This window comes from Dromaius novaehollandiae, chromosome 23, assembly GCF_036370855.1.
Source record: "Dromaius novaehollandiae isolate bDroNov1 chromosome 23, bDroNov1.hap1, whole genome shotgun sequence".
NCBI lineage: Eukaryota > Metazoa > Chordata > Aves > Casuariiformes > Dromaiidae > Dromaius > Dromaius novaehollandiae.
In genome coordinates, this window is record NC_088120.1 from 6,682,935 (window position 1) to 6,709,742 (window position 26,808).

Here is a 26,808-nt window from a genome sequence, read left to right on the forward strand (position 1 = left end):
AGCTAATGCCCCACGCCTGGCTTGCCATGAGAGGGTACAGGGCTCACAAAGCACAGTTCCTGGGACCAGAACTGCTGGGCTGGATGACACCGAAATACCAACCAGCTCCCAACCACGCAGCTAATGGTGCTTTGGGGTTTCTGACGCTTGCGATGGCCTCAGCGATGCTAGCACCCATCTCCGCTCCACAACGGCTAGCTATCTCATTTGCTCCAGGAACTGCCAGCTTTGCTGTCAAGAATCTGGCAGAGTAAACGGGAGAAGAGGTAGAATTACACCATACCCAGTCCAGCCCCATGTGCTGGACTGACAACTGAAGACTCGGCCTCCTGACTGCTGAGCAAAGAGGCAGCAGCCTAAACTCACGGACACCGCAGAGCCAGGGCAGCCCTGGTGTGGATGGGGAACCTGCACGGCTGCTCCCTGACGGCGTCCAGAGCACGTATTCTGCACCGGGGGTCCTAGAGCAGGATGGAGGAGAGTAGGGATTATGGCTCTGTCATGGCAGATTATCCGGGTATGCAACAAGTTTCCATTACTTTTATGCAATGCCTAGCACAGCAGAGTCCTGTGTATCACTCTGAGAAGCAACTAATTTTTTTTTCTTCATAAAAGCCTCATGAATTTTCAAGCCAATCCCATGATGTGCAGGGGCCTGTGTTGTCAGTTTAGAGTGCTGCAGAGAATTCAAATCCTCCATCTCAGAAAAGAAGCAGATTTTTTAATTAGGAAATTTGGGGTTCATTTAATTTGTCTTCTCATATCTGAAACTTTTTTAGAGTACGGAATGAATCCTGTTTTCTTGCCATTCTCTAGTATTTAAGGGGCTGGAAACTCGCTTTTCATTTTCAGAAAGAGTCGAGACCCTGGGCAACGGCACAGCTCCAGCAGCGGAGGTGGTGAGGGAGACGTTGCTACCACAGGCGATGGCGGCACCGCGTCCGCTCTGAGCTCCAGCCATCGCAGCCGCTTGACCAATTTTTGGAGATGAACCTTCTCCAGCGGCTGCCATCTCCTCCTGCCCCAGCTCCCTTCTCCTCTACCCCCTTCCCCAGGGGCCGTGTCCCCCATGGGGTTCTCCTGTCCTCATCCCCGTCCCCACGTGGCCTCGCAGGGACCTGACCCACCTCACCTCGCCTGTGCCACCCTCCCTGCCCGTCACCCCTTGGCCTTCGCCTCCTCCTGCCTCTCTCCAACCCATTCTCCTCGCCTGGGCCCCCTCCTCCCACCCCCCTCACCCCCGGCCTCCTGCCCCACCTCAGGCCTCCTGCCCCACCTCAGGCTGGGCCTGGCTGCACACCCCCCTCCTCCTGGTGCCCCATCCCTCCTCCTGGTGTCCCATCCCTCCTCCTGGTGCCCCAACTCCTCTCCTGGGGTCCCAACTCCTCTCCTTGTGCCCCATCTCCCCCCTTGGTGCCCCATCCCTCCTCCAGGTGCCCCATCCCTCCTCCCGCTCTCCCACCTCTCCTCCTGGCGCCCCCCCCCGCGGGCGCCCCCGCTCCCCCCGCCTCCATCTTGTCCCCCCCGCGGGCGCCCCCGCGCCGCGCGCTCCTCCCGCCGGCAGGGAGCGCTGCGGCGGCCCGGCCCCCCCCCTCGGCGGCGGGGGCGCCGCTCTCTCCGCCCGGCCGGGCCCCGCGGAGGAGGCGGCGGGGAAGCGCGGCGGCGGCGGCAGCACCGGGCCGCGGCAGAGCGCGAGGCGGCGCCGGCGGCGGCAGCGGCGGGGCCGAGCCGGGAGGCGAAGCCGCGGCCCCGCTGAGCCCGCCCGGGCCTGCGGGAGCAGCATGGCCGCCAGCCTGTGGATGGGGGACGTGAGTGTCCGGCCGGGAGCGGCGCGGGGCTTTGTGAGGCGGGCAGCGGGGCGGCCTGGCCGGCGGGGCGGGAGGGCACCGCCGCGGCGCCCCGGCTCGGCGGCCGCGGGCTCGGGGCGCTCCCTGACGGACTGACTGAGCGGCTGACAGGCGCTCGCCCGCTGACACCCTCACGCGCTGCCTGACACCCTCACACGCGCGCAGGTACCCTCACACGCCGGCTGACACCCTCACACACGGGCTGACACCCTCACACACGGGCTGACACCCTCTCACACACGGGCTGACACCCTCACACGCATGCAGGTACCCTCACACACGGGCTGACACTCTCACATGCGCGCAGACACCCTCACACACGGGCTGACACCCTCACACACATGGGCTGACACTCACACAGACACCCTCAGACAGGGACTGACACTCACACACACGCAGATACCCTCACAGACGTGGGCTGGCACCCTGACACACAGGCTGACACCCTCACACACATGCAAATACCCTCACACAGGGGCTGGCACCCTCACACAGGGGCTGGCACTCTCACACACATGCAAATACCCTCACACAGGGGCTGGCACCCTCACACACGGACTGGCACCCTCACACACACGGGCAGACACCCTTACAGGCTGACACCCTCACACACAGGCTGGCACCCTCACACACGCGCACTGCCACGCTCGCGTTGCCCACGCTGGCTGACACACGCTGGCACACGCACAGACACCAGCCCCTGCCCGGCCGGCACGCTGGCGGGCGCTTGCACACGCACAGGCACGCTTACACACCGTGGGGTGACCCGCGTCGCCTGCCCGCGCTGGTGCTGCCCAGCACGCACACGCTCGTGGGCTCTTGCACACTCATGTTCATGCACTCTGGGCACTTGCACGCTCATACGCTCATGAACTCACAGGCACTTGCATGCTCGCAATCCTATATACTCACACCCTGGCAGGGGTGTATGTGCTCATATATATACTCACACACCATAGGCTTTTGCACACTTAAAAGCTTAAGCTCACAATTAAAGGCACTTATACACTTGCACGCTTGCATACTTGCGTTCACACTCGCAGACCCCTGTCCAAGAGCATCCCTCACTGCCTGCCTCACACACGTGCACACCCGTGGGTGCACTCACCCTTGTAGGATTTTACCCTCTCGTGCATGCCCATGTAGGCACTGACGCCCCGGAGTTTCCCTCGCTCCTGCCTGTGCTGGCTCCTGGGAGCACAACCGCACTCACAGAGGCTTATTCGCTCTCATGCGTCTCTCGCTGCCTGCTCGCATGCGTTCCCGGGGACGCTCACGCACTGATACGCTCCCCAGAGTGTCCCTCGCTGTCCTTCCTGCCCCGCACCACTCATACACTCGCGCTTGTCCCCCTCCGTGTCCCTCGCTGCTTGCCACTGTACACACATACTTGTGTATGTACTCACACGTGCGTACTCACACGAACAGCACAGTTACCTCTCTTTCCCTCTCTCACAAACTGTCCACTGCTCTTTGAAGGACACCTGCAAGCAACAGTCACCTGTTGCCTTTATGTGTCTGTCTTCCATGTACACACACATGCCATAGGGTCACTCTCTGCATGACATGTCTGTACAGAGTAGGGCTACCTGCTGCTTCACGTACATGTGCCAAAACCAGGAACATTTCTGTTTTACACTCACCCTTCCACAGGGCACCTGGCACTGTTTGCACCTGCTTGTGCAATACGGTCACCCATGATCAGATACACACACACAGTGCTAGTCTACACACTCTCTTACACACATGTGAAAGAACCACCTAGGACCTGACACACACGAACACACTCAAGGGCTATCAGCTATCACAAGGCCATCTCTCTTACCTGCTGCCTGTCACACACATATATATATATACTTGCATGGAGCTGTTTCTGTTCCCCCCACACCTCTTCCCCTGTTCCAAACCCCTCGTTCGTGGTGCCAGCGCGAGCTCTGTGCATGTGCTGTCCCTTTTTTCTCTCGCAGACACAGTCACCCCAGCCTTGCGTTGCCTGCCACACAGACACGGTGCTGCCCATCAGTCTGCCTATTGCAACAAAACTTAATTTCAGTTAGTGCCACTTTTTATTACACCAAGAGGCATCCTTTTCCCTCAGTACCTTCATTATATATTTGGTCCAAATTGCGGTGCTATTTCCTGCTTTTTGGTCACACGTACCATTCAGTCACCCCCTCTCCAGTACCTTCGCTCACACAGTGCCACTGCCCTGCACTTCACCTACCCTCTTACATGCACGGTGTCACCCTCTCACCCATTCAGCATGACACACTCAATGCACACGCGCGATACAGACTGCTGACTGACTGTGGGATGTGGTTACAAGTCGCCCCTTTAAGTGCTGCCCCATATAGCTCCCTGGTTACGTGAGGTTGACGTGGCTCTGCAGCCCCCCACCCCAGCTGGATGGAGGCTGTGTTACCTGACGCATGCCGCCCATTCATCGTAGCACCCCGCGCTGTGCCGCACCGTTGTATCGACAGTGCTGGCCCAACCTCCGTTTGCGTACAGAGAAGGAGCTTGCCATCTCCTCATCCCCTGCTCCGTGTAGTGACGCTCAGTTTGTTGCTGTATGTCTCTGAGTGGCTTTTGTCCTTCTGTGAAAGCTCCCTGTTCTCTGAAATTCATGCTGTCTCTTGGGTTCCACTTTGCAGACTGTTGAGCCTGGTTCATGCATGCCTGCTGGTTTTGAGTGGCATCGACCCTCTTAAATGAGTCTTCTTTTTGAAGTGTAAGGGTAAAATACTTCTCAATAATGTTTTAACTGCTTAGGGTGACATTGACACGTATATTCTCCTTTTTGTAGACTCCCAAGTCTAACTTTTTTTTTTGCTTTTGTAGCTGGAGCCATATATGGATGAAAACTTTGTTTCGAGAGCCTTTGCTACCATGGGAGAGCTTGTCCTGAGTGTAAAAATCATTCGAAACAGGTTGACAGGGTAACTGTTTATGTTATCAGTTCATTCTTGCATTTGGGTTGTACGTTTTGCCTGCCACATGGCATCTTTGTGGTCCTGTCTGTATTAGAATGATTTTCTCTTTGAGCTTTTCATCATTGCTGCCAACAATATAGGTATATTGATGATAGCAATGGAAAGAACAGTTGCTGGCTCTTCAACCTCTCCATCGCCTAACCAAGGTTTGGCCCTCATCCTGCAGTGCTTCCGTACTCATTCCAAGAATGGCATGCGTGTGGCATACAATCCACCTGGGAATTACACGTTCAGGAGTGAAGGCTCCAATGACTAGGCTATGTTAATTGTTACATTGCGCAGCTACACGATGTTGGCAGAGGCGAGATGTCTTAACTTAGCAAAAGCCATACCTTTTGAGTTCAATTGGAATAAAGTGAGTGACTATATGCAGCATAAAATAGTTTACTTTTAAGTGTTGTGGTTGCAGCTTTCAACTATTTAAACTTGGGTGGGGAAATTTATATTTAATGACATGAAGAAGTAAAATGTTTGCGAGCAAAAGTATTTTCTGTGTTCTTATGTTGACATAACTTATTGGTAAGTAGGAGTTATCACTTCACTGGAGATCAAGGATTACTTTGCTAGCTTCTTTTTGGAAGCTGATGTTTATACTTTGAAAAAGAATTTGTTCTAAGTGTTGCTACTATAGCAAATTTCCTACCATTTGTCTAAAATATGTGTTTTAAATCTGAAATCTTTTTCTCTCCTCCCCTGTCTCTGTGTTCAGAATTCCAGCAGGCTATTGCTTTGTAGAATTTGCAGATCTAGCTACTGCAGAAAAATGTTTACACAAAATCAATGGAAAACCGCTTCCTGGTGCTACACCGGTAAGTAAATCCGATCAGCTGGTAAAGAAACAAAATTGCAAAGGGATAAAGCAGGAGCCATATTTTGCGTAATGATTAAAAACAAGCTGACCAGTTAGCAAACTGGAATGCTTGTTTTCCTTAGAGTTAAATTAATGAACATAAAACTATTAATGGTCTTCCTCAGAAAATTGTTTTATGTTAAAAAGTATTAATTTCTATGTGAATGTACAGATAAAATCCAGGTATAGAAATAATATGGTGTTTTTTTGTATTTCTGAGCCTTTTTGCTGTTACTGAAGTTGGACTGATGAGAAATGAGACAAAAACAAGGAGAAATAGGTTGAATATACCTATCACAGTCCTTCAGTCTCTCTTCATTGCTAGCTCCATACTAATTGATTACAGTGTGTATGTTATTATATATGTACAAGATGAACCTGAAGTAAGTTCCTACTGGGTTTTGAGTAACTTTGATTTGCAAGAGAAACATGACTTTTAAGCCTTGAATTATTCTTGGCCCTTAGCAAACAAAAGTTATTCAAGCCCACTTACAGTGGAAGCAGCCCCTTGTGTAACTGCAGTACGTAATAGATGTTCTTAGCTACCTAAAAGCTAGGTACCTGGGAAGAAGAGGAGGAATAGTCATAGAGGCTAATTTTAGGGTGTTGATTTGATTGTGTAGCAGATTAAAATGGGACAGCTGACATAGCTGTCCATTGTACCCACAAAAGTTGGCTGCAGTGGATGGGATGACTGAATGGCTCATAAAGCAGCTCTAGAATCACCTGAATTATAGTGTGATATATTAAGGTAAACTGACCCCTGCTTCAGTGTGCTTAATAGCCTGGGTTGGAAACTGGGAGGTTCAGGTGTTGTTCCACGAACTGTTCAGTCAACCTTCCCGAGAGGGTGACATCCTCCATCAAAAGGGGCAGATAAGAGACCTGGAGGTATTTGCTTCATCTGTCCAGTTTAATATGCCCTTATATTGCAAGTCAGAGGCCAAAATTAAGGGAAGCTGTTCTTCCTAGATGCCTTCTGTAGTCACTCGAGAGACAGCAGCTCCTTTGGGGGTAATATATTCATTAAAGTTAGTTTTGGGGAATACCTGCCTTTATCCACAGTTTAATTCAAAATAGTATGTTGTGTAAAGTGCTAGTTTACGTACTACATGGAGAGAGTTACAGATGTCAGAAAGAGATCCAGTGTAGCCAGCCTGAACTAGTGCACTCAGCAGGCAGTTGTCCAGGTCATCCCTTGCGTTTAGATACTTTTTCTCTTGTTTGCGGAAAACTTAATATGGCTCACTCTCTTATTTATTTTTAAATACTGAATCAGCAAGAGGAAGAACAGAGAGGTGTGATGATGCTACTGTCTCTGTTTTATAGAATTAGTGTCCCAACACTCATATGAGTAGAAATGCTGTTCTCTCACTGATTTTAAATTCAAAATATTGCAGTGAAAAAACAGATCCAATAAAAGATGTGTGTGCTTCAAAGTGGAATCCAGAATCTTGTGTTAGGCAACTAAGCTTGTAAATGGTCCAGGTATACCACTGTGAAGCAGTGAATGCAAGCATGCAAGGAGCACAGTTATAGACTAGAGTTAAGGCTTTGCTCTATTTCCTAAGAATTATTTATGCTATCACTGAGGGAAGAGAATACATCCTATGAAGTACATGAGCAGACTAGGCTCTCCACTGTGCTAAGGAAATGTCCTCATCTCTAGGTTATGGACCCACTATGGGCTTTCTTTCTTTGGCCTAATTTCTCTTGAATTCTTCAATGCTATGTCACTGCGTAATACAGAGGAAGGTTTGCTTTGTATGGTCTGTAGGGGGAGAGAGAAAAATGTGGGTTTGGAGTACTTCAAACTGAGGAGGGAATCCAGTTTAGGTCTTCCAGTGACTGGGTGAATGCTGAAGACAATATTCTTGTAAAAGGGCGCAACCCTTTTCTTCTTCCTCTGTCAGACATGTTTCAGAAGAAAACAGCACTTCACAGTGAGCCTACTTGGGTCAATGTGTGTTAGGCATCGTATAGGAATACCTGTGAGATTGAGAACCTTGTGATTTTGATGTAGAAGCTCAGCTGCTGCTTAGGTCCTGATCAGACTTAGACGTGAGCTGGGCACTAAGCTGCTGAACCCGGTTAGGATGAGGGTGGAGGGGGAGTTTCAGATGTGCACAAGGCTAGGCTCCTGGGGAGCTTGTGAAAAAATGAGGTGCAAGTTTAGGGAGGCCTCCAGTGTCAAGTGACAGGAAAGTCAGTCTTTTGGGAATACTATTTCAGACTTGGGATCTTAATTATGCCAGAAGTCCCATTTAGGTACACAAACCTCATTTTTGAGGGTCTGACCAGATGAATGCATCATCCAGGACGAAGTATTCAGGCATACTTCTGGAGTCAAGAGGTGATTCTGTTTTCCAGTGTGGTTGGTTCTGTTCTGTCAGTATTCTTGTAAATCACAAGCATCCAAGTGTGTGTTCTATCGTTTCGTATTAAGACCTTGAAATGAGGAGAAGTCATTTAATATTTATTGTTAGAACCTCACTTTTCCCATCTTCCTTAAAAGTGTAAAAATGTGATGCTATTTAAGGTTCGCCTATCTTTCACTAGATTTATAAACTGTTGAAATAGAGTCCAAACCTCTTGGTGCGGGTTTTGAGCTGGTTTTCATTGTTGTAGCCGTACTGAAGATACAACAGATAAAAATGTTGTCCTTGTTTCCTTTACTGGCTGGCCTGACAGCATTGGACATCTGTCAATATTAAGAAAACTGTGTAAAATAAGCTTATTATATTTTTTTCCTGACTGCTTGGATTCACATGAGACTGTTTGAATGCATTTTTGCCTTGTTTCAGGCAAAGCGATTTAAATTGAATTATGCAACGTATGGAAAACAGCCTGATAACAGGTAAACACTTAATATTCAACTATTAGTTTTTGCCTGTTTAATGTCTGTTTATCAACTGCCTTGCAAAGAGTATTCAAAATGTGCAAACCCACAAGTGCATCATGGCTGGATGAGATCTACAGGTAGCAAATTTAGATAGGAGAGCTTTCATGAGATGCATGCAACTAAAATTTGTACCGTTTTGTCTAGCAGTACTGGATAATCTCATATTTAAGAAAGCAGATTATGGTAAACTGTCGTGGAACACATTGTGGATACTTGTGTTGCTGTAGATCTTTTTAGCACTTTCTACGTATGTGGGGATGCATCCCATCATAATACTGTATTATGCCATGGATGTGTTTAGCACCTAAAGATAGATGCAGTGGTTTCACACCACCTACTTTAGCTGGCTAGAGTACCACAAGAGTCAGCAAAGAGAGAGGTGCTCTGAACTGCCCTCTGGAGAAGCCCATGTTTCTCCATTGACAGGAGAAGGTGCCTAGGGAGACAAACTGGCTAAATTAGGCGCCTGGGTGGTGTGAATACCTTCCATAACGCCTGCCCAGAAACGCTTACACAGTTGCAGTAATAATAACACAAGGAGGTGTTCAGGCAGGTGTGTGCAAGGGTGAAAGCAACACAGTCCTGCAATTTATTAGGGTAGCGTTAGTCATGTCTCAGCAATTATACTTTTATTTTAGATGATTATTTATGAACCTTTTTCAAAAAAAAAAAAAGAACAAGAAATGCTTTTTGCATTAGAGTCAAGGCATGACAGACAGGCCAAAAATGAGGATTTTTTTTTTCCTGGTAACTAATTCTTTCAGTTCCCTGTGCCCTGGAAACATGTTACAGATTGACAACATAACTTTTCCAATTCCAGTGACTTGCCCCATGAATCTTTCGCGGAGTTGGGAGGAGAACTTAGACCTTCTGTCAGTTTTATGCTTTGCCTTTTGTGTGGCACAGCAAATTGGAGGCAGGAGTGTGTTTTAAGATATTTAAAATTTCTAGCATCAGAGTATCTAATTCTTATGTTATCATTTAAGATAACTATATTGAAGATACCAAATCTGTAAATGAGAGATCAGACAGCAGACATTGCTTCTTTGTAAATTCAGAGCATTCCACATATAGAGATGCTGTCAAAGTATTTAAGTTTCACATTTATTTTTAAAAATGGCCCTATTAAACTTTGCATAAGAGAAATATTTTAAAATCAATTAAACTAACTTAATTAGAGATGTTTATGCTTTCTTGCCCCATTAGAAATGCAGATACATCGCCATGTTCAGTATCCTGTGCAAACTAAAAAAAGAATTATCTTTAAATAAAAAGCAGTATCGAGGAGATTGGTATGGCTGCTTGAACTAATTAGAAAAAGCAATGACAACAAACATTACCTTCATTTTAGTCAACTAAGCAATTTAATTGGAGGCACTTTAAAGTATCCATTAAATGGTCCTTTAGTATCACTGCTGTCTGAAGTCAAATGTTTGGGGTAAATGTTAGCTGTTGCTCAGCACACTGTTTTCTGTGATTATGCTTAAGAAGTTTTCTTTTGATTTCTTTAGTCCAGAATATTCACTTTTTGTGGGAGACCTGACTCCTGATGTGGATGATGGCATGTTATATGAATTTTTTGTTAAAGTTTATCCATCATGTAGAGGTGGAAAAGTTGTTTTGGACCAGGCAGGAGTATCCAAGTAAGTCATCTTTTATGCATTCCTTTCTTTCATTCCACCTGCAGCAACATTGTTTTAGAGAAAATAAAGCATCTGCTAAAATTTTAAGATTTTATCCCTTTCAAAGGACGATGTGATGCAGCAAGGGAAGAAGTAGTCATGTCAGCTTACTGTTTAGTGGAACCCATGGCTGCTAAATACAGGGTTCTTGGATATTCAGTCTACAGTGTTTTGGGGTTTTGATATTTACCGTAGCGTATTGTCACTTCTCTGACAGTATTATGATCTTTGTGAGTTGGCAATATGTTACAGGACTTCTGAAAATTGTGAAAAGTGTCTAAGTAATTTAGAAACGCTGGCTCTCTGGACTTACAGATAGAATTGTGCTTTTACAGTCTTTAGGCTGTTGATTATATACTCTCGTGGAAGTTTTATGGGTTTCTGCTTCAAACAGAGTAGGGCAAACAAAGCTGTGATTCATTGTCAAGTATTTAGTAGCCGCCTTCTTCATCTTCACTGGAAATATCTCACCAAAAACAGATTTTGAAAAGCTAGTCGTCTTGATGATATTAAAACATTTTCTAAATAACAGAAAATGAAGCTACCTTTTCTCAGGAGAGGGACCAGTTGGTCAGCATCCTTGTTTTCAAAACAGAACATGCTTTCAATGAAACAGTATTCTGATTTAATGCCTATGTTATGTTAAGACTTAAAATAGAGCTACAGATCTCCCCTCTTTCTCACATAAGGGTTTCTCAGTCTTAGACACGTTGCTTTGAAGGAACCGCTGGAGGTTTCTTGTCCAGGTTTCCCACTCCTAGTAGGGCTACTGCCAACACTAGATCAGGTCAGCCGTGAATTGTGTAGTCTGGAAAACCTCCCAGGATGGAGATTATACAACCCGTCTGGGCCGCCTGTTCCAGTGCTGCGCTACCTCCCCAACAAAGAAGATTGTCCCAACATCCAACCTGAAGCCCTTGCAGAGCTGTTCAGTCACTCTCTGGGTGTGAACTGCTGCTGCTGTTACTGCCAGGTCACCTGAGACCAGCACTGCCCTTGTGGGCTCAGGTGCCTCCTCCTCCTCGTTGCCCTGTCTGCTCAGGCTTAAACCCAGCAGTGCCTGTTCTGGCATACCTGCTTCAATCCCTGCCCGCAGAATGGGTGTTGGGCGATGCAGGTTGGGCCACTGCTTGGGCTTTGGGGACAGTTCCTAAGTGCAGACCTAAGGAAAAGGGAATCTCTGGTGGCTCAGGAAGTGGGGAGGGGGCAGGGACTTAAAGTCTTATTGCTGGGATGAGCACAGCTGTCTTCTCTAGCAGTGCCAGGATGTGTTGCTCCCAGGGATTTTGCTGTGACTTGTGCAGTTACTCGAAGCAGAAGCAACTGCAGGTGTTGGTGTGCTGTGAGAGAGGAGCCTAGGGTTTGTGGATGTGTCTAGTAAAGCCCTGGTTGGAAGGGCCGGGTGGTTCAGGTGGGAGCTTCAGAAGGCCTCCATCCAGTACCTCCTGGGCAGGCAAGAAAGGAGCTTGGGGCCTGATCCTGTAGTACTGTGCCTGCTTCCAGACTTAGAAAGTTGCGTAATTTTGTGTGCAAAAACCTAAAACTGATTTAAAAGTTGGCTTGCACTGGTTTAATTTGTCACTGTGTTTTTGCAGAGGAAAGTTAAACTGCGATAACCAATTTCAAACTGTTTGTAGCCATGTGGAGTTCTGTTCTTGCTTAATTGCTCCAGTTTGTATATAGACAAGCCTGAACTTCAATTTGGGCTTGTATATATGTGGAATAAATATGTCTATATAGGTGTATATATTTTTATATATATAAGTATAGACTTGAATGTATAGCTTGCTGTGCAATGTGTTGCATTTTACAGGGCACCAACTACTCTGTTAGTTACCAGTGTGGACCTACTTTGAGTATTAGGTGATTCCATTTTCAAAATAGCGTGTTTGCGTTCCCACAGAATAGATAATATGCTGTAAATTTACACCCTCGCTTACGGCTCCCTCACTTCCCCACGTAGACAAGCCCTTTCCCTCCCAAACTCCTTCCTTCGCCTCTATGGATTCCTCTTTCCCTCCCACACCTAAGCCTTTGATCTTTCTGCTGTGTGAGGCAGCCCATCCCATCTCGGGCTCCTGGCACTGCCCGCTTGGATGCTGTTGCATTGCCTCTGACTCACTACAGCATCCAAATCCCACACAAAGGACTTTTGGGGATGGGGGGAACCAACATCTTCTGTCTGGCTAACATCCACTGCTGTTAGCACTGCTATGAAGGATTGCATAAGAGTGGAGGGGTTGCTGGCTGCCTGCTACCGCTGTTCAAGTAGTGCTGTCAGAGCAAGTTTTAGCAACTTGACGTTAAGAACTCATTTTCAGGTCCACTGCTGGGAAGGCTGATGGGGCTGTGCAGTTGTTAGGAATGACAGAAAGCCTATTTGAATATTTTCCTGTTGAGAAAAGGATTTGATTGGAAAGTTTATCTCAGTTGATCCTGCAGAAAATGTTCCTCTTCACAGTGGGACAGTTTTAGGTATAAATAATGGCCTATGTCTTTTTGATCCTGTGCTGACTTGCAACTATTTAGAATATCTGTATCCTCCCAGTATAGATTTGAGGCTTTGCTGACTATCTGTTCATGCATATTATTTCAACATGTCTCGTATCAGCGCACTTAAGAGTTCCCTGGAATCCATTGGCACAAGATCTACTTCACATTTCTGAAGGCCTTGAAAAGTACTGTTGAAGTTTAGACATACAATTTCAAGCATTTTTCAAATAATATAAACTCGAACAGGGAATCATTTAATCTCTGGTAAAAGCTTGGACAGCCCTAGTGAAAGTGTTTTATTTGCGGTAGGGTATTTTCAAAACCAATTTAGATTTCACTGTAAATATTTGAAAAAAGTGGCATAGCTTTTTTGTTTGTTTGATACAAATTATTCTGGATCTCTGCAGAGGTTACGGGTTCGTGAAATTCACGGATGAACTGGAACAGAAAAGAGCGCTGACAGAGTGTCAAGGAGCTGTGGGGTTGGGCTCTAAACCTGTACGCTTGAGTGTGGCTATACCAAAAGCGTGAGTATAAGAGCAGCCAGGTGTTTAAGAGTGAAACCACATGTATTTTTAAGTATCTTTCTGTGGTTTGGGTGCATATCCTGGATGTTTCCATCACAAAGTGAGGGAACACCCACGGATATAATAAAATAGCCACAGTATCAGAATGCAGAGGAATCAAAAATGTTGTAACATTAGATCAAGACCATTTTACACTGTCTGTTTTAATTATGTACAATAGTAAATGCACACACCTGTACGCACACTGTATTTAAATAAGATTATCTTTGAAGTATGTGTTCCTTTGCATTAAATTGGAATTGTCTAAATCTGCTTATTGACTTCTGGATAGCAACCTCAATTACCTTGCTAATTCTATTACAATGTCTACTAAATATAAATCTTTTGGGGCCGGGATTAACTTTTTTTTCTGTGTTTGTTCAGAACCTGATACAATGAGATCCTGGTCTGACTTGGGGCTCGTAGCACTAGGGTAATACGAATAATAGAAATTACTCCCTATTTGAATAATATTTAGATTTTCAGTGACCTCAGAAGTTGTGGGGGGGTTAAGGAAGAGAAAAGCAGGAAGAGGGGATGTATTGTGGTGAGAAGATTGATGTTTCCCTCTTCCTACTTCTCCTTAATTTCATCAGTAGGTATAGTTTTGTGTATGGAATATTTTCCTTTTCAAGCGCTATTTGTCACCTCATTATTTCAAATCTTGATAATCAGGTGGGATTCCTAATTCTTTGGGAATGCTGCCACTTTATGTCAACGAATGAGAATTTTACTAGCTTACAGACTGTTTACATTCATTTTTTTTAATTACTGTAGTCCTTTTCACCTCAGAAGCTCTGTTAACTGTGCACTGAAGATCACCCAGTTCTGTGAGAATGAGGATGACTACTTGTTGCATAGGCTGCTGTATGGTAGTGGCAAAAGGGAGGAGCTTTTGTCCATTATTAGTAAAGGAAACCCCCATTCTTTTACAAGGCTCTAAGTCTTTAACTTTTCACGTAAAGCAAAATTCGGTTCCTTGTCTCAGGAGGCTGCAGAATACTTACTTCATCTTAATTATCAGAAGGAAAAAAGGGCCCTAGAATCTGGATCATGGGTTCAGGATTTTCTAAACTGAGGCTCATGGTCCCAAACTCTTCCCTACCCAAATCCAGGAAATGATCCTAAATTGCTCCTAAAGAATGAAAGAAATGTTTATTAATGAAGAGGAAGATGAATACAGGGTTTAAAAGTAAACCGCATCTTTCTGCAAATTATGCAACTATTAAAAACAGCAGCAATAAATAGTGAATGTATTTTGAAGACTGAAATCTGCATGTTGGAGTAAGCCTTTTCTATGTACCATATAGTACCTTAAACTGTTTCATTTTGCTGCTTTTTCTTAATTGTTCTGCATTATGTGTAACTTACTCCTGTTTTATTTTTTTAAGTAATCGTGTGAAACCAATGGAGTACAATCAGATGTACAACTATAATTATAACCAATATTACCAACAATATCACAACTACTATGCCCAGTGGGGCTACGACCACAACACGGGCAGTTACAGCTACAGCTATCCACAGTATGGATACACGCAGAGCACAATGCAGGTAGGACAGTGCTGAGTGCTCGCACCTCAGTGACCTATTAGCACGGAAACACAAAACGGCTTGTAAAAGGGTGATGGGCGTATTTTATCTTCAAGCTCTGAGGTCTTAATGTAGCCACCTGCTGAGGAAGCAAAACTGTTTAGCAGCCCCCGGCTTGGATTGTTGCCTTGTCTGTGGGACATTGCAGGGACTGGGTGGGTAGAAAGGGCTGTGGGGCGTAAGGGGCCTCTGGAAACAGCTGTCGTGGTAGAAGGATTTTCTTGATGCGGGCAGTTGGATGGCCAATGATAAGACTGCCTCCTAGGATCCTTCCTAAGCCTTGTTTTAGAGGGTAAGTCAGAACAAGGCAGCCCACCACTGCACCACAGGAATTTCAAGAACCGCTGCCTCTGTTAGAAGCTTAATGTGGGATCTCCCCCTTGGAGACTGCTGGGAGTGGCTCTCTGGGCTTGCGTGTGAGGGATTCTGTTGTAATCAGCCAGATATCAACATCACTGTATGACAGTAGTAATCAGCAGGTGATGTTCTTAGAAAAAGATAAGTATCTCTAGTCCTAAGGGGTTATTTTTTGTCTTTGCAGACATATGAAGAAGTTGGTGAGGATGCATTGGAAGGTATGTTTCTCATATTCTTTATTGGAGTTGTCAATTCCTTTGCACTGATTAGAGAGCCTTTCCCAAATTGGCCCTTAACTTCAATGTATAATATACATTTATCTTTGAGTAAATCTGAGGCCTGAGAAAATTTGCAGTTTAGTATCACCTAATTGCATCCCAATTTTACACTTGCTGTTACTAGTCTAAACCTTGCTAAGTCTGAAGCTAACTGGCTTCACTAGCATTGAGAGGATTTGTGGACTTGTGTTCATATCTCCTTGGCCCTGAAAATACAGATTTTAATCTTGTGGAGTACTCTTGAAAGAACTATTGTTCTTTCTTTAGTATTTTTTTTTCCTTTCTGGTACAAAAACAGTACAGGTATTCTGTTCTTCTGTAAGATCTTGGGATTTAGAGTCCAGGGTAATTCACTGTGCTTTTGGTTTTAAAAAAGAAATACCATCAGGTAGCACACTGATATGGTATTTGCTTTAGCAGTCGTTGATTGAAATGGGCTAGTAAACCACGCTGGTATTTTAGTTATGTGTACCAGCAGTTTTCATTTATTGATGTATATTCTTGAATAGAACATGTGATATGTAGCGTATGTTGTTATTCTCTTAAAAATAGTTTGTTAAAAATGGAAAGCAGAGGGATCCTGTACAGGACCCACAGGTATCAGTAATGATGTCAATGAGAAAGCCCTTGCTGGCTTTTGAAAGCATTACATGAGATCTTTCTGTGACATGCTCAAACTAATACAGCAATGCTATTATTAGAATATCTGTAGGGTGTCTTTTTCCTGTCGATTGAATTTTCTGTGTACTTATATGTTGAATTTTAAAGGAAACTGAAATAATGTTACCAGTGTAGCATTCCTGTTTCTTAATTCTGTTCACTTTTGATCTGGTAAAACACGTTGTAGCTAAAACTGAACATGGTTGCAAGGATTTTATTCCTGATGTGTTTTGTAGTTTTTCCATTTAGTAGGCTAGTTGCTTTTCACTCATATAGTCACTTACTAACCTAAGTGATTGTGCTAGTCTGATAACCTAATCTTTAGATTATGGGTGGTGTTAGGGGAGCTTTAAATCCTACAAGTGGTTTGGTGAATAGGATGAGTTGATTTTGCAGAATGTTAAGTATGCATTGGTAGTAGCAGAATTGTGCACGTTATGTATTGCTATCCAGTCCCAGAATTCTTTACAGAGATTTCTTCCAACTGTAAAATGGGGCACATATTCGTACTTAATTCTCTGGGTGTCACTGGCACCACTTTGGTTACTAACTGTGAAATGCTTTGAGATGTTCGAGGCTTTGGCAGACGAGCTCTGGTGACTCTTGTTGCAGCAGTTTAAGACGCTACCATCCCCAGCCATCCACTCTGACCCTGTAGTGGAGTGAGCAGAACGGAACGTGTGCCTGTGCCTCCGCTGCTCCACTTTGCAGTCCGGTGTCTTAGTGCCAACCCACCTTCTTTGGCAGTTTAAGTGGCTACACTAGACTGCGAGGTGCAGGTATGCGTTCTCTCTGTTGACTCTGCTATGGGGGCAATCATCACTGAAAAGAGGGACGTACCTGGAGTTAGTTATTTCTTACCCCACTGCAGAAAGATTTCCTAGGGCTAATCTAGTCAGATCCACAACTGGGCAAGTGATGGGAATGCTTTGTGACACCCCCCCTCCAGCCCCCTGCCCACTTTTGTCTTAATAAAACTAACACATTTATTGGGTTTGGGTTTTCTTAAACACGTTTGGCACGCGACCCATTTGTCTGTCTTCTTCCCTCTAGATCCGACGCCTCAGTTGGACGTCCACGAAGCAAATAAACAGTTTATGGAACAGAGCGAAGAGCTCTACGATGCCTTGATGGACTGTCATTGGCAGCCTTTGGACACTGTCTCGTCAGAGATTCCCGCCGTGTTATAGCCTCGTTGCGGAGGCCCTGTCTCTGTGTGACAAGCCCGCCAGCGCGCTCCGGACTGTTATGCTGCACCTGGATCCTGCAGTAGTGAGGGGTGGCCCTTTTTCCACCCAGGTCTGTTACTCGAAGTACGGGACGACCGTGGCGTTCCCTGTACGAAATGAGTATCGTAGGAGCATCATGGTAACTTTTATTCATGGTGAAAGTTAGAACTGCAACGGTTTTATTCCTTTTGTCTTGAAATGAACTCTTAATACTTCTTGGGAATTGTAATTTATAAACTTTCAACAAGATGGCACAGGGGAAAGACTCTACTCCAACGTACAATAAAAAAGTTGGTCTTTTAAGTAAAATTACCCTTTGCATTTTGGTTCCTGCCCATCTCCCTGTTTTGCTGCCCATTTAACTGTCTTCAGTCATTTGATCCAACTCTCGTAAATGTGGTTTTTTTAAAGTCAATGTCAGATACCACTAAAATGTCTCAAAAGCTTTCTAGTGAGTGGGTAAGGTTGCTGTAACTTAAGCATGGGAAAGAAGCACGTAGATAAAAGCTTATGTTTGTTTAATCTAAGTTGTGATCTTGAGCTAGCAAGTTTATAGCTTGGTGTTCTTAAGCAATCTACCTGAAAAGCATTTTGGAGACAGAAAGGAGTGTTATAAAACTACGACAGACCAATGCCTTCTACGTGGTGGTCTCTAGAGCAGTCTGGCTTTGCCTCTCCATCTGTGCATGGGGAAATAATTCCCCATCGGTTAAGCAGTTTAAAACACTTTTACCAGCAACCTTGTTTAAATATGATTCTGTGTATCTCACCTTTTTCATTGTGGACAATTCTTGATGGTCTCATTAAGATATTAAGATTTCACAGTGTCTTCCACTGTCCTGTCAGAGTGAATATGGTAAAAATGAAGTTTTGCAGCAAAAACGGGTCAGAGCAATCTAATCAATATATTGTGCAACAAATTGTTGCTAATCTGGAAAGCAGTTTTCTACTGGATGTTGTATAAGCTGGACAGAGAAGCAATATATTTAAGCTAATATTATGTTGCATTAAAAGTGACAGCAAAAATAATAGCACTTATGTACATGTTATAAGCCCTTTTCAGGCTTTTGTGCCTTAAACTCTTTGAGAAATAGGAGCAGACAAACTACCTGTAATAAATGTCTATCCAAGAAATAGTTTGGTAACTGAAATTGCTACTGCAGAGCGTTTAGTTGCCTCCCTGCCCATGTTGATGCAGAAATTTGCCACAAAGTTTAAATACTTTCATAAAGCCTACTTCTGCTACACCTTTGTTTGTGTCCATAATTATGATATATTTGTCAGTCTGTGGTCTTTTTATCAACTGCAATGGTAAATGTACTGCGAATATGAAGGTAATGATGACCTCCGTATTGGATTTAGCATAGTTTTGAACAAGCGATAAGAGAAACACTGGACCCCTACGTTCTTAACAGCTGCGGATTTTTTCCTCCTGCTACACTTTTGACTTTGCTGTGGGCCGTTAACAGTGTCCTGACCTTCAGTTACTCTGGATTTAAGTAAATGAGCGTTCACTGCCGGCGATGTTAGTGTTTCAAAGGCAGCAGAGGGGTGGAAGAGAGCAGAGTGCTTTTTTCTTCTGATGTGGCTGGTCAGCGGTGCTGAACACTAAAATGATGCCCCTCTGCTTCAGAAGTGCCTGTTCGATAGAGTGGCATTTTGGAGGTGATGTAAAGAAGTTTTTTTATGTTCTGTTGTTAAACACTTTCTGGATCATCCTGTTGCGCTATGACAGTGCTACTTTCTACACCCTTCATTCTCCTTTTTTTTGACCTGCATTTCCCTAACTCTCCAAATTTAACTTTTGTAATACAGCCCTCATAATTCACTACAGGAGGTGACCTGAAGCCACGCTTATTTTATCGATATAAATGTATGCTGCTATTCTAAGGCTGCTCAGCACTGCTGCCCTGTTTAATATTTCCTGGGGCGTGGATAAGCCATACTCATCTAAGCTTCTCGGCGTATACTGACTGCTGTCACAGACCCGGCTGCTTGCAGGAGGTGGAGAAGGAAGGGAAGTGATATGGGAGCATCATCCATAGCATCTCCTAGCCTCTACGATAGTTACGTGTATATATGTGTGTGTGTGTGTGTGTGTGTGTGTATATATATATATATATATACACACATACATACATATACATGTATACAGGGCACTTACGTGGAGGACAATTTCAGAGGTACAGAGGCCAACCAAGAGTTACCCGCTGGAGCCTGTTTACTGGTGCTGTAGAGCCTAAAATAGCTCATCCATTTCCTTTTAGGAGAGGAGCTGATGTGAGGCTTCGGGCCATGTTCCTGTTAATGCGTGAGGCTCATCACCGTCTGATGGCTGAGGAAGAGAGGCAGCTCTCCCCAGCAACACTGAGGGATGGGGGTAAGAAAAGCTCAGGGCATTTGGAGACGAAATACATTTTTTTAAGCTGTCTGCCCAAGTTAGGAATTATTCTGGAGGGAAGCAGGAGGAAAGGGTCAAATACCTTCCTCCCACCCCCCAAAAAATCTGGGGAGAGTGAAAAGGAGGCAGTTTCCTCACCCTAGCAAGCTTAGCGAGCGGAAAGAGCTTCCTGCCCAGCATTACTTTGTAGGTGCGGGTTTTCAGTGACCTTTGCCAGCTTTTTGGGGCTGTTTTCTTAGACTCTCAGCCAAGGTTCTGTTGTTCATCTCTCGGCACTTTTTTTTCTGTGTATCGCTTGTTTATTCTTCTTCATGTTCATTTTCAGCTCCCGGCCACTATTGCAGCACCTAGAGTACAGAGGAGCCTTTTATGTGGAGCTGCAAAACATCCACTCACCTGGATTGGTAGCGTTTGTGTTTTGGAAGCCAAGTTAAACAGAGTGTGGGATTTTGTTTCTCCTGGATGGCTACAGGAAAAGCCCTGATTAATTACCATTTAGTATAATGTGAGATGAAAGGCGAGGACTCCACGTAGTAAGGTAAATAGTGCTTTTATCTTTAGATGCTAAAGGCAAGAAATTTCAAGGCAGATGATATCACAGTACACTGGAATTATGTGCTTCTCGAAAAATTGCATCAAAATCTGCAATTTAGATTGTGAAGTACTTGGCCTTTGAGCATGCAACACTTGCTAGTGATTACAAAAAGTCTCAAACATTCCCACTATTATACTTGACTATGATGCGATGATTCAATTTAGATTACTGTGTTTAAATTGCAGGGACTCTCAGACTGCAATTTGAGCTGTATAGACTGAAAAATGTTTAGCCAGCTATAGAGTTGGGAGGGTGTAGGCGTTACTCCTGCCGGGCCTTAAGTGGTGATTTCCAAACTGTAGTCTGCAAGGCTACGTGGGGCCCTGTTGCCATTACCCTGTGTTTAATTAACAGTTTGATGGTACGGATGAGTGGTGGTCCATAAGAAATGTGCCAGTGGGCTAAAGAAGGGGGTTGAAAACCACTTTTTAAACAAATGTGGGTCTGTACCAGCGCAGCCCCATGCAGTGATGCTCTGTGTCTCCGTAGAGCAGATTTCCCTTATCTGTCCGGCTTCAGGACACGGGTTCATAGCCTCCCCTCCAGATCCCATCCCACATGCTTCAAGCAGTGCTGAACACCCTTAGGTATTCCTCTGAATCCCTTTTGAGGAACAGAGATGTTTTGCTCTGAGCTTTGCATGCTCAGTTGGTTTCTCATTACGGCATTGCTAATCCTCAGCTTCTGCTGAACAAGATCTGAGAGGAACTTTTAACTTCTTGCCTTGCTATCTCCTGCAGCATCTTGTTACAGCCTACTGGAAACACCAGTTTCTGGATTTAACTTGGGATTCGCTTTGACATGAAATTAATTCTATAACAGGATAGGGTGTGAATTTTAGATGCAACAGCTACATATAAAAACTGATAAAGCTAGTTCAGAAAAAGTTACCCTGACAAAGCTTTCTTTACCTTTTTGCTTGCCCCAAACATTTCTTCAGAAAATAGCTCCATTTGCTTCCAAGCTACTACCCTTTTCTGTCTTAGCAGTTATTCCAGGTCAAAATGGCTTTAACAAGTGCAACCAGATTTCGTAAGAAGGGTTTTGTGGTAGCACTTAGCACATACTCAGTTTTCCTCAGATAACATGCTGCTTCCCCTGTAAAATATCCAGGGTGAAAGCAATGCTAGATAACACAGCGAACATGATATCGGTCAACAGCTGTACGTGAACAGGGCTTGTCTTGTCCTCTCTGCATGCCGGCATTAGCAAACCGAGTGGTTCAGTGTCTTGCTTTTTTTTTTCACAATTAGTTTTTATAGAGAGCTTCCCTGTGGGTTGCACCGTCAGAGAGACCGTCAGCTCCCACCTGTCCCGGGGTCGGGATTGCAGGCGCTGTCCGCGTGCTCTGCATCCTGCCGTACGAAAACGTTTGATGTGAGGCTCCAAGCCGTACTGGGAGGTTTAATCAGGCTCCTTGCTGACCTGTGGTCAGGCACCACAAATATACAGCAGATTTTTCTTTGCTTCTTTTTGGAGCTCTGTGTATCTCCCTCGCTTGGGCTGTGATGGGCTTTGGTTTTCAGTAGTGTCATCGGGGGGCTGTGTCAAGATCTTCTGAATCGTTTTTTTTTTATTTTTGCTACAATAAGCTCCCAGTTCCTGTCGTGTCTTGGGATCTGACAGGGAGGTTTCTGGGTTTGCTTGGCCGGCGGTACTGTGCCAAGGAGAACAAGTGCCGTCTGGGGCATTCCTCATGGCTCGGCACGGCAGCTGCAGAGTTCACGCAGGAGGAGGAGGACGGGACCACCTGCTTGGAAGCTGTCCCCACCGGAGCTGACAAGGACTGTTTTTAGAGGAGCTTGGTCACACAAGATTTGAAGCTCATTCCCAGACTTGCTGCTGCTTTAAATGGGTGCCAGGCTTTCTTCAGTTGTCATCCGGCAAGTTTGTGGTGGAGGAAGCAGACTGAAGGGGCAGTTCCTGAGCAGGAAGCACTCAAGATTTGTGAATATTGCTCAGGACAAATTAAAAGTTAACTGTTCTCTCTCATCCCTTTTTCCCCTTCTCCAGGGCTCGAGGGGAAGAAGCAGACACTTGCACTCAAGGCTGAGATCCAGCTTTTCATCCTGCTCCCTTGCTGTGGCTATGGCTCCGCATCTGTATCTGCAGAAACTCCAGGAGCCCCTTCCAATCAGTTAGCAGGTGCTCTCCTTTTAAATGCTCTCCACTAATTGTAAATTGTGAGCCAGGGATATGACAGAGATATTGTTGCAGATTGTCTGGCAGACAGACTATTGTTTCCAAGATACTTTCCTTCCATTCCCTGAGGGCAGGGTGTTCCCTGCTGCGATATACTTTCCCAAAGGGAGGAAGGACTAGGAAAGAAAAGCAGCCACTGCCACCACCTTTTCGAAGAGGAACTGCTGGCACACGCTTCGAGGGGAGCAGGAGAACGAAGCTGCATCTTGTCCGTGTCATGGAGATTCGAGAATTATTTAGGCCAGGTTGGGTGGGGAGCGCAGCCTGCCACCCAGTGCAAAGGGAGCAGTTGCAGACTGGGGTCCTCCTGCTCTGGGGCAAGATCCCTGCCTTTTCTGCTGCAGTCTGAGGTGGGGGGTGCGTTTGCTTTTTGGAGAGTGGGGTCACCACTGCCATGGCGTGGCATGGCATGGGGGGGGGTGGAGGCGCCGCGAACTACAACTCCCAGAAGGCGCTGCGGGAGGGCCTGTCCACGAGAGCCAATCAGCGCCCGAGCTGCCGGCCTATAAAAGGCCGCGGCGGCCCGCCCTCAGTCTCTCCCTGTGATGGCGGCGCCGGAGGTGGGTGAGGGCGGCGGTGCGGGCAGGGGGGACAATCCGGCGCCATCCGCCGCGCCCCGGGGCCCCCCCGCCGCTCGGCCCCGCCGCATCGGAGCTCCGGGGGCTCCGCGTCCGGGCAGTGGCGTTTCGGGGAGCCCCGATGGGCTGCGAGGGGGCGGCGCGGGGGTGACTCCGCTCCCCCCTCCGGCCCGGGGCCTCGGGGCGCCGGGGGGCAGCGGCTGCGCGGCGGAGGGGCCTGCCGGGCCCTGTCGAAGCTGCGCCTGTCTCCACCGCGTAGCTGGCGCAGTCAAAAAGGAGCCGAGAGCGAGCTGTTTTCCCAGACGGTCGCTGCGCAGTTTGTCGTGCCGTAACTGCCCAGCAACATCCCGGGAAAATACATGTTCGGGAAGGGCCGAGGCGGCGCAGGGCGGCCGGGGTCTCCGCGCTGCCGCCGTGGTTTTGGGATCCCGGCTGGGAAAGGCGCACGGAGAAGCGGGAGGCAGTGGGTGTCGCAGCTCTTCCGTTGCTCTAAAGCATGTTCTTTCTGTAAGAAGCTGCCCGACGCTGAAGACCGGTGCTCCCCCGCTTCCTTCAAGCATGGAAGGTGATCCCGTGCCTGGGGATGGCCAGGGCTCAGCAGCATGAACGGGTGAGATGGGTGGTGTAGGCTCTTGATTCTCCCCTTATTGTTGAGAATTTGTCTAGTTGCCATCGCTGCCTCCGTTACCCGAAGTACCAAACAGCAGTGTTTTCTGGCAGGTGCTCTGAAGGCGGTTCTTGTTCCAGCTGCTTTGATTCCTCTGCGGGGCTCATTCTTGGGCTTAGGCCCTGCAGACAAGGGCTTCTCACCAGCAGGGCCTGTTGCAAATATTCCTTCAGGCATCCAGAACTGGAGACTCTGCTCCTGTATTTATTACCCTATCCAGATCTGGTGTATGGTGGGATAAGAGAGGACTTTATCTCTCCAGCATCATTTGTCAGGGTCAAGGGCAGAGCTGGGAATCAGACCTCATCCTAAGCCAATAAATAACGCTGCCTTTGATGCCTCTTTTCTCTTTGCAGCTGTAACAAGCTTTGCCAGACAGTGGTTTCTTAGTCTGCATGTTAATCCAAGAGCTGTGGCTCCATGAAATAGCCACAGTTCTCCAACAACATGCAAGAGCAACAGGAAGGTCTTTGACTGCTGGGCCTCTTCTGCCTGTTGCTGTCACTCGCCCCTCCTATATGTTTTCAGGGACGTATAGTACATTGTTGCCCCTTCTTGTAGGGCAGTAGTGGTTCCTGGAGGGGGGGTGTTAGTGCATGTGTCCAGAAAGAGGAGTATCCACAATCTGTTCCTGACTGTGGGTGTTGTAGTGTGTTCTAGGGTTGCTTGATTAGGAGCTCGCTCAGCTGATTGCCCGCTGGACGGACCCGCCATGGCACTTGCAAGGTGAGAACGTACGCGCTTGTCGGAGCAGAGGCTCCAGAGCCTGTCCCTCCAGATCCCTTTCCCATCAGATCTGAATACTGATCTTGTGGTCGAAAAAGGAGGAAAAGTACAATGCAAACTGGTCACAGCCTCTTTGCTGGTACCGTCTTGCTCTGAGAAGGACCAGTCTGAAGACATTGCAAGTTAGACTTGGTCTTGCTGCTTTGGGGAGGCTGGAGGGGGAATAAAACCTACCAGTCAGAGAATGGATGAGCGTGTTAGACACCCGTGGAGGTTTGCAACAGAAGTATTAAGATTGCGGCTGAAATAATGCCAGGAAATGTGTGTGTATGTGTATAAGCACCCCAAGAAAAAAGTAACAACATCGATCAGTATTGAAGGATTTAAGGGGGGGGAAAGGAGGGGGGAGGAAGCAAGAATGGTGTGTGACCTGCCAACTGCCTAGAACTCGAAGACTTAAACAAGATAGTGAGTTAAAAATAACCATTGTTGGTTCCTAAAGGTACAAAAATTCAGTCCAAAGGTTAAGTTGTGGCCACTAAGAGGAGCCCAGGAGACGTGAAGATTTGCCGGTGGTGTCCTCTGTGTCATACACAAGTAAACCTCGTGATGAGCTTCTTGGGTGGAAGTGCAAGTCAGCAGAGTCAGGAAGTGATACAAAATAAAAATCATCTTCCCCTGTTGTACAGTCTTGCCGTGAGTTTTGTTACATTAATCGCAACACCGAATGCAAATGCAGCAACCTTCAAGTCCCAAGGGATTCCAGCACTGTCTAGTGGTCACTTGGGCATTTCTGCTAGTTATTTTGCTCCTGTGGGAAGCTCCATTAAAACATGCTCCTTTAAAATTGAAGGATGTTTGGGCTTGATTTGATGCATTGATTCTTTCTGTGTACAGAGGCCTGTCAATTTCAGATTACCTAGCCATGACTATATATATTGTCTCTTTCAGGAATCGCTTAGTGGAAAAGGCTGAGAGCTCATGGAGCCAAGTCATGAATCCCTTGCTCCAGCGAAGGGAATCGGTTTGCTTGCCAAAAGGCCTAAATCGTGCGTGGGGAAGCTCTGCGGCTAAACACGTGAGTGTCCTCCGTGAATAACTGAGCTTTGCTTGACGTTTTCATGAGTGGCATCTTGGCAGTCCTAGGCTACAGAGAACTGTGAAGCGAGTTGTGCCTCTGCTGTCAGCAGCTCTTAATGCTTTTCTGACCAGCTGCTGGAAATGGCTGATCCTTAATGGGACTTTGCAGCCCATTGGGGCTTTCCAAGTGGGAATGATAAAGGCTCGTAGTTTGGCAGCCTGATGTCTCTAGGTCAGTTCCTGTGAGATCAGTCAGGCCACACCAGCCCTCTTAACTCAGCCTGGTCAGTGATGACTCCTCTTTCTTTGGAGACTGCTGGATGAATCCTGCGGATATGGGGCTGAGGCCAGGCAGCAGCAGGAACTAGCTAAAATCACTGAAAATCAATGGGAGTGGGAATGCTGGGGAATGCCTTAATGCAGGTGAAATCTGGAGCTGTGCTGAGTCAAACTGCTCTTCATTCAAACTTTTATTTTCTTCACCTCTTTAGGTCTAGATGGAACATAGAGCTGAGATGAGCCGGTCTCTGAAGGTTTCGGTGCCTCTCTGTGCAAGTCTTCCCTTTCCAGTCCTCTCCTGAAGAAGTGGTGGTTCTGCACAAACAGATCCTGGCTCCTTTGTGAGCCATGAGCTCCCCCAGGTGGGGACAGCGGCTTAGGTTCAGGAGTCGTTCAGTGTTACGGGTGGCAGGAGCTTGTTTCACTGCAGATGTTGAAGTTCCTGAATATTCAGCACGGAAGAAGTGTTCCTGCCATGGGGTTCTGTCAGGGGAAGAGTTTGGGGGAGGGTCTGGACTTAAAACATGGGCAGGATGAATAAACACATCTGAAACTCTTGCTGTGTCTCCTGTGTTTGGGGTCTGCTGGTCTGTGACAGCCACCGGGCCGCTCTCCTGCAGGGAGTGGGCTTGGGAATTCTGGCTTGGAGCTGGCTGCGAGGGCTGTGGCGTGACAAATGGGGATGGTCACAAAACTGCTCCTGCCCGGGCAAGGTGTCACCTGCCTGGATGGCAGTCAGGGCTGTGCAGGCTCCCCGGGAAGTGGCAGCCAACCCCTATCGTTACCTAACAAGGGCAGAGCTAGGTATTCTGCTGGAATTGCCCAGCCCT

The 26,808-nt window shown here is 46.5% G+C and overlaps 1 protein-coding gene, 2 long non-coding RNA genes and 4 other non-coding genes across 13 annotated transcripts; all 7 read left to right on the forward strand.

Annotated features, from left to right (window-relative positions):
• Window positions 1-1,581: 1,581 nt before the first annotated feature.
• Window positions 1,582-18,695, forward strand: TRNAU1AP (tRNA selenocysteine 1 associated protein 1). Of its 4 annotated transcripts, none has more exons than XR_010392662.1 (10): window positions 1,582-1,808; window positions 4,689-4,786; window positions 5,550-5,649; window positions 8,495-8,547; window positions 10,104-10,235; window positions 13,175-13,294; window positions 14,725-14,887; window positions 15,468-15,501; window positions 16,834-17,000; window positions 17,275-17,411. XR_010392662.1 is itself a non-coding variant. In XM_064524970.1 (10 exons), exons 3-10 carry the CDS (start codon window positions 4,701-4,703, stop codon window positions 17,409-17,411), a joined length of 825 nt encoding a protein of 274 aa, XP_064381040.1. In that variant the 5' UTR covers window positions 1,583-1,808; window positions 4,502-4,584; window positions 4,689-4,700; the 3' UTR covers window positions 17,412-18,695. The 4 variants fall into 4 exon arrangements, 3 of the variants coding, with proteins under 3 accessions (XP_064381040.1, XP_064381039.1, XP_064381038.1); XM_064524970.1 differs by lacking the exon at window positions 16,834-17,000 and adding an exon at window positions 4,502-4,584 and having other exon boundaries at window positions 1,583-1,808; window positions 17,275-18,695; XM_064524969.1 differs by lacking the exon at window positions 16,834-17,000 and adding an exon at window positions 4,502-4,578 and having other exon boundaries at window positions 1,583-1,808; window positions 17,275-18,695.
• Window positions 18,696-19,583: 888 nt separating this feature from the next.
• On the forward strand, window positions 19,584-22,977 carry LOC135330679 (uncharacterized). Its single transcript, XR_010392663.1, has 3 exons — window positions 19,584-19,830; window positions 20,177-20,389; window positions 22,460-22,977. It is a non-coding gene; the product is annotated as an uncharacterized LOC135330679 (long non-coding RNA).
• A 201-nt stretch (window positions 22,978-23,178) lies between these two features.
• On the forward strand, window positions 23,179-26,536 carry LOC112981226 (uncharacterized). Of its 4 annotated transcripts, none has more exons than XR_010392664.1 (5): window positions 23,179-23,208; window positions 23,742-23,836; window positions 24,544-24,619; window positions 25,571-25,697; window positions 26,191-26,536. It is a non-coding gene; the product is annotated as an uncharacterized LOC112981226 (long non-coding RNA). The 4 variants fall into 4 exon arrangements; XR_010392667.1 differs by having other exon boundaries at window positions 23,181-23,208; window positions 23,739-23,836; XR_010392665.1 differs by adding an exon at window positions 25,122-25,315 and having other exon boundaries at window positions 23,186-23,836.
• LOC112981230 (small nucleolar RNA SNORA16B/SNORA16A family) lies at window positions 23,446-23,589 on the forward strand. Its single transcript, XR_003258653.1, has one exon. It is a non-coding gene; the product is annotated as a small nucleolar RNA SNORA16B/SNORA16A family (small nucleolar RNA).
• LOC112981231 (small nucleolar RNA SNORA44) lies at window positions 24,285-24,415 on the forward strand. The gene has a single exon (XR_003258654.2). It is a non-coding gene; the product is annotated as a small nucleolar RNA SNORA44 (small nucleolar RNA).
• LOC112981232 (small nucleolar RNA SNORA61) lies at window positions 24,663-24,798 on the forward strand. The gene has a single exon (XR_003258655.2). It is a non-coding gene; the product is annotated as a small nucleolar RNA SNORA61 (small nucleolar RNA).
• LOC112981235 (small nucleolar RNA SNORD99) lies at window positions 25,980-26,052 on the forward strand. The gene has a single exon (XR_003258657.2). It is a non-coding gene; the product is annotated as a small nucleolar RNA SNORD99 (small nucleolar RNA).
• Window positions 26,537-26,808: the final 272 nt, after the last annotated feature.

Coding starts and splice junctions, on each gene's coding strand:
- TRNAU1AP (XM_064524968.1), top strand. CDS start 1,782: ATGGCCGCCAGCCTGTGGATGGGGGAC. Junction 8,548..10,103: donor GGAAAACAGCCTGATAACAG/GTAAACACTTAA, acceptor TGATTTCTTTAG/TCCAGAATATTCACTTTTTG. Junction 15,502..17,274: donor TGGTGAGGATGCATTGGAAG/GTATGTTTCTCA, acceptor TCTTCCCTCTAG/ATCCGACGCCTCAGTTGGAC.